The sequence below is a fragment of the Schistocerca nitens genome, chromosome 5, assembly GCF_023898315.1.
Source record: "Schistocerca nitens isolate TAMUIC-IGC-003100 chromosome 5, iqSchNite1.1, whole genome shotgun sequence".
NCBI classification, from domain to species: Eukaryota; Metazoa; Arthropoda; class Insecta; order Orthoptera; family Acrididae; genus Schistocerca; species Schistocerca nitens.
The window spans coordinates 868,174,279-868,181,283 of NC_064618.1; the positions used below are offsets into that span (position 1 = coordinate 868,174,279).

Consider the following 7,005-nt stretch of genomic DNA (forward strand, 5'->3'; position numbering starts at 1 on the left):
GTCATCTTGTCATTAGGCTATCCAAGCATGACTCATTGCAAAAGCCAAATTTCCTGATGTTGTCAACCCTGTGTCCTTACATATGTCATCAACCATGTGACCTCTGGACATGCATGCATGTTCAAAAGAATGTTGCATGATTCTTCTGAACTTCACAGGCACTGCAATATCACATTTATCCACTGCAAATATCGTACAATTAAAATGTCTCCCCTGTACGGGAATATACATAATGGATGTACGGATGCAGGTTGAAGATACATGGTTGACAATATATGGAAGTTTGGGCCTGGCCATGAATCATGCTCGGATAGCTTTGGGGTAAGTGAGAAATGGTAAGTGAGCAATCTACGCTGAAAGAAAGTAATGTAGTTACTAAAAGTAGTAGAGTAATGTACATACAAAAAATGTTAATTTATCATATTTAATTATGAACTATTTTAAATTATAGCACTTTTTATAAAATATCCATGAGGCATCTTTTGCATCTCTGTGTTTCAGCTCTTATTTCATTGTCACTTAGGAGAAAGTTTAGGAAATGTATACTGGGGATATGTATATAATGAGCCAAATGCTAATGATAAATTCAGCATATTTCATGATAAATTTATATCCCTTTTTGAACATTGTTTTCCAAAGAAACTTACTAAATGTACAGGTATTAAAGTGTCTTCAGACAGAAAAAGAAAACTGTATGAGACAGCAACAACTAGTAAAGATCCAGAAGTAGTTCTACACCATAAAAATTATTGTAACATACTGAGAAAAGTTGTAAGGAAATCAAGAAATATGTGTGTTAGAGAGAAATTCGAGAAATTAACAACTCCAGCAATAAAATCAAATCAATATGGCATGTTGTTAGAAGGGAGACAGGAAAAGTAACTACTGGGCTAGGTAGTATTACTGTTAAAGAGAATGAGACCATCTTAACCAACAGTACACAGGTAGCCAATGTATTTAACAATCACTTCTTAAATGTAGGAGAAAAAATTGGTGAGAATAGTTCAAAAGAAAAAGCCAGGCAGTACATGGAAGAGTCAGTTTTGAAAAATTTTAGTCAGATTAAGCGTCAACTAACAACCTCTTGTGAAAAAAGGAAAATTATTAAATCTTTGAAAAATAGATATTCTGTTGGAGTAATTGACATCTCTAACAAGTTATTAAAACAATGTGGAGCAATTAGAGCTGATGTTTTGAGTCACATATGTAATGCATTACTGACTCAGGGCAATTTTCCAGAGAGGTTAAATATGCCATTGTCAGGCCTCTCTACAGAAAGGGGAAAACCACAGATGTCAATAATTACTGGCCAGTATCCTTGCTTACAGCATTTTCAAAAATCTTTGAGAAAGTAATGTGGTTAGCCATCTCAACAGTAATGGGATACTTAGTAAATCACAGTTCAAATTTCAGATATGCTGTTCCACTGAGACAGCAATATACAATTTCACTGTCCACATAATAGAGTCTATAAATAGTAAAATGTCACCAGTATGAATATTCTGTGACTTATCCAAAGCATTTGATTGTGTGAACCATGACATTATGTTAGAGAACTTACAGTTGTATAGCATAGATGGAACAACATAAGAGTGGTTTAAGTCATATCCACAGAACAGGAAGCAAAAAGTCTCTTTATATGCTTCAAGTGATTCAAATGAGTTGGCCACTTCATCTAACTGGGGTGAAATTACATTAGGTGTTCCACAAGGTTTGATCATGGGTCCCCTCCTGTTCTTGATATATGTGAATGACTTCCCTTCTTATGTGAAACAAGATGCTGAACTGACACTGTTTGCTGATGATACAAGCATAATTATTAATCCAGTAATAGAAAGTCTGATTGAAAATGATACAAATAAGGTCTTTGGAAAAGTAGTAGTAGTAGTAGTAGTAGTAGTAGTAGAAGTAGAAGCAGAAGTTTATTGTCTTATAATACAAAATTTCAAACCTTTGACTTAAAAGTACAGGAGACTTGTCAAAACACAAAAAACTGGTTTACAATTTTCCTTACAATACCAGTAATATAATATACAGTACTGAGTAATTAATTAATTAAGCAATTAATAATTTTTCTTCAAAAGTAGCAAACTTTTAAGATTAACCATTCTAAGTACTTTCTCTCTCCTGCTCAAATTTTCAGGTTGTCATGTATGAATTCTTCTACTGAATAGTAATATTTCTGCACTAGTTTCTCATATAAGGATTTTTTCAGTGTTTATTTATTTATTTAGTCCTTCAAATCCTATATGTATAGAATATATACAATGATATTGGACATGGTTAGGTATTTACAAGATAAAATACAGTTTGTATTGCAATCCTAAGGACTAGATATTGAAGTAATTTAGCACAGATTCATAAATACAGCAAACATTACAGGCAACATACAAAGTAGAATATTAATAATGCATCTTTATTTTTGTTGTTTGGCTTTTATATATTCTGTCAGACTGTAAAAGCAATGACCAATTAAATATGCCTTTACTTCAGCCTTAAAACTACAGAGTTTACCTATTGATATGTTTAGGTAGATTATTGAAAATCTTTATCCCAGTGTGTAGTGAGCCTTTTTGGCACAATGATGTTCTCACCTGTTTCACATGAAGGTCAGATTTTTGCCTTGTATTGTGTGCATGTATATCTTCATTTTTTAATAAGATATCTGGGTGTCTATTGATATGTTGTTTGATGAAAACTGATGTTTCATAGATAAAAATGCAAGGAAGAGGAAGAACTGACAGTTTTTTGAATATGGGTCTGCACGATTTTGTATTGTTTACCCCTTCAATAATTCTTAGTATTCTCTTTTGCATCCTGAAAAGTTTAATATTTGTTGTTGTATTGCCCCAGAAGATTATGCCATATTTAATTACAGAATGCACATAGGAGTAGTATACATTTAACAGGATGGCTTTGCTGCAACAAGTTTTTAAGATCCGTATCATGTAACAGGTTTTGCTTAGTTTTCTTTGCAAATATTCAATATGTACCGCCCATTTTGTGTTGTTCTGGAGCCAAAGTCCCAGAAATTTAGTGCTGTCAACACTTTCAAGAACTCTGTCCCTAAGTTCTATTTCTATGTTTGGGTGGTGTCTTCCTTTTACATTATAGAAATTCAGTGCTACTGTCTTTTCTTTGTTTATAATTAGCTTGTTGTAGCTGAACCACTGTTCTACACTGTTCATTGTTTGGATAGCGGAGTCTTTAAGTTTTTCTTCTGTTTTACCACTAATAAGGAAGCTTGTATCATCTGCAAATTGGAGGGTAGTTTGGCAATACTTGTTGTACATAAGATCATTGACATAGAGGAGAAACAGAATGGGTCCTAATACTGATCCTTGAGGGACACCATATTTCACATTTTCATATCCTGAATAGTAGTAGCTGATTTTGTTATGGTCAGTATATTGCACTTCAACCACCTGTTTGCGACCACATAGGTATGTCTTGAGCCACTCATTGGATATACCTCTAATTCCTAACTGGTCAAGCTTCTGCAGTAGGGCACTATGGTCAATGACGTCAAAAGCTTTAGATAAATCAAGACATATGCCTGTCACAAACTCACCTGCATCCAGTTTAGTATAGATTTCATTAAGAAATTCAAATATTGCACTTTCAGTTGAATAGCCTTTCCTGAAGCCATGCTGTGAAGGAGAGAGAATCTTATTTTTATTTAGGAAATCAGACAATCTCCTATAAAAAACTTTTTCTAAAATTTTAGAAAATACAGGCAGTAAGGCTATTGGTCTATAATTTGAAACACATTCTGGATTTCCTTTTTTGAACAGTGGTTTCAGCTTTGCTGTTTTTAAGCATGAAGAGAAGGTTCCTGATGCCAGTGAGCTGTTGCACAAATGTGTCAAGGGTTCAGCTAAGGCAAGACAGCATTTTTTAATAAGTGCATCTGGTATTCCATCAATTCCACATGAGTAGCCTGTTTTCAAGGTTTTTATAACTGATAAAATTTCTTCAGAATTTGTGGGTGAAAGGAACAAAGATGTAGACACATTTCTTACACTACTGCATGTTGGAGGTGATATTTTGTTGTGTTTTTCCAGTCCACTCACCAACTGTTCACTTACGTTTGCAAAATATTTGTTGAAGGTCCCTGCAATTTCCGTTGGGCAAGAAATCATTTGTCCTTCATAACATAAGTTCACATTTTTATATTGTTTAGTTTCACTTGTTGTTTGATTTTTTATAACTTCCCATATAGCTTTAGATTTGTTTTTTGAGTTTTCAATGTATTTGTCATTTGCCATTGTTTTAGCTTTCCTTACAACATTTTTGAGGATCCTCTTGTAATTCTTCAGGTACAAATGAAATTCATGAGGCATGTTCTGTGTCTTTGCTATATCGTGTAATCTTCTTTTCTCTGCACAAGTTATGCTTAGCAATTCTCGTCCTTTCACTTTGTTATAAATTTTTGTACCCATATAATGTGGAGTTTGAGGATAAACTTTTAAATGGTGGGTGGGCAGCATAGAATTATTTTGATTTCTGGTGTTGTAATCATGTTGAAAATGATTTTCTACAAACAAATCAGGGTTACTTTGTATCAAGATAATGATTTTTTACAAATAAATCAGGGTTACTTTGTACCACAATATTCAGCTCATATATGTACACTGAGGGAACACTTAGTATACTCAGATATTTTAGGAGTGGGCGATATTATTTTCTTCGCCCTACATTGTGCATATTTCTAATGATGGTTTTCTGAAGTTTTAGTATTTGATACATATGGTTTGAGGTACCCCAAACCAAAACACAGTGCCATACCTTATTACTGACTCAAAGTAGCTATAATATACTACTTTTAGTATGCCCATACTGGTAGCATTGTACAATATTCTCTTTGCATAAGCTAGGCTATTTAATTTACTTGCAAGGTACTGTATGTGTGACCCCCATGATAGATTTTATCTAGTTGCATTTCTAGGAATTTGCTTCCTGCAAATACTGCTTGTTTTCTTTTAAATTGTGTTACCTGAGTCTTTTCCCTGTTTAATTTTAACCCATTTAAATCAAACCAGGTCTCTAAGTTTTCTAAAGTATTTAATACAGTTTGTAGAATTTGGTCTGTAATGTAACTTTCAATGATTAAAGATGTGTCATCTGTAAATAAAACTGAGTGACAGTATTAAGTGGCAGATCATTTATGTAAAATAAAAACAGAATGGGACCTAAGACAGAATCTTGGGGTACTCCTTGTGAAATAGTTTTCCATTTTGAAGTATAAGTTCCTCTCTCTGATGTTATAACCACTCTTTGTCTTTGGTGGTCATATAGGATTTAAACCATTCTAATACCATGCCTCTAATTCTATACTTTTCCAGTTTACAGAGTAGCAAAGAGTGATTCACACTATCAAAGGCCTTTGATAGGTCACAAAAAATTCCTGTGGCATGCAGTGAGTTGTCTAGAGATGAGGTTATGGCATGTGTTATACTTATAACACAGAAAACACCATTTACTTTCACTACGTAATATTTTTATTGGAACAAGGTAAATCAAAACACAAAGAAATAGTTTTTGACAATCGCGGTAACAGTCATGACGAATGTCTCACACCAACTAGTCAACAACCAAAGTAAGTAAAACGAAGTACAAAAAAGCAAAGATATTTATATTTTCTGGCAGTTCTGCCACAGAGCAACCCCCCCCCCCCCCTCAAGGAGCACATAGGAGGAGTGATGAGGAATAAGTGATAAAGGGAAGGTAAACATTTAAGGCATGACGTAATCTTGAAGTCTGAGAGCTGGCCGTACGGTGCACGGGTGATAGCAATAGGGGTAGGAGGATTCGGGGAAGTCGAAGGAGAAGGGGGGGTTACTCTTATGAATAAAACATTATTGGAGTCTACATAGGCTGAAATGTCATTATGTGAAGTACCAGGAGCCACATTGAAGCTCTGTAATAGCTTAATGTCTTTCAGGGCAGATGGCACAGAATTGTTTTGAATTTCAAATAAAAAAAGAAGAATGTCCACAAGTTGAATATTTATAGAGTCCACATCATAGTCACTCAAGTTCACTTGAAACACTAGTTCATTACTGCTGGCACTTGGAGGTGTGAAGTATAGAAGAGGGGGCCTTGACTTGCAGAAGGTGTTTGATTAGCTTGTGGAGAAGGGAGAGGACAGGCCTCTGCAGTTTCCTGCAAAACAAATTCATTATTGTGTATGTTGGTGTCGTTAAGGATCGATGCTGGTTTCAAGTGCACAATGGACATGACAGAAGGTTTGTTCTTAAAGAGGATCGTACAGGCATTTTCAGATAGTGACAGGACACAGTATGGACCAGTGTAGGGTGGAGCAAGGGGTGGATGCACGGCGTCTTCTCTAAGCATCACATAGTTACAAGAACTGTGGTGTGGGTGAATGAAAACCGGAGGGGTAGCATGCGATCGAGATTGCGGAAAACGTAACTTGGTGGTATGCTGTTGAACCTGTCGTACCAACTCGGGAAAATGATCCTCTGGAAGAAGAGGAGGATCATCAAGAAAATCCGCTGGAGGTGCGAGGTTTCCTCCATATACCATCTCAGCAACTGACACTTTAAGGTCTTCTTTGAAAACCATCCTCATACCTAAAAGGACCTAGGGGAGTGCCTCAGTCCAAGAGGAAGAATGACACATGAGAGCGACCTTCAGGGTACGGTGCCATCATTCTATTAGGCTGTTAGATTGCGGGTGATAGGCTGTTGTTCTGAATTTGTTGATACCACACAGTTGACAGAGGTGATTAAACAGATTAGATTCAAACTGTCTCCCTTGGTCTGTGGTAAGTGAAGTAGGGCAACCAAAACGAGAAAGCCAATGGTGGACAAAAGCGTTAGCTACAGTGTCGGCCGTAATGTCCACGATGGGGATAGCCTCGGTCAGTAAGTAACGGAAATTGTTAGATATCGGTAACGGACCGACGATGTCCAAATGGACATGACGGAATCTACCTGAGGGCACAGTAAATTTGCCTAATGGGGGCTTAGTATGTTTGTG

At 35.9% G+C, this 7,005-nt stretch overlaps 1 protein-coding gene across 1 annotated transcript; it reads right to left on the reverse strand.

Annotated features, from left to right (window-relative positions):
* Nucleotides 1–6,051: 6,051 nt before the first annotated feature.
* On the reverse strand, nucleotides 6,052–6,549 carry LOC126260777 (uncharacterized). The gene has a single exon (XM_049958113.1). The coding sequence runs from the start codon at nucleotides 6,547–6,549 to the stop codon at nucleotides 6,052–6,054; it is 498 nt and encodes a 165-aa protein (XP_049814070.1).
* Between the last annotated feature and the right edge of the window lie 456 nt (nucleotides 6,550–7,005).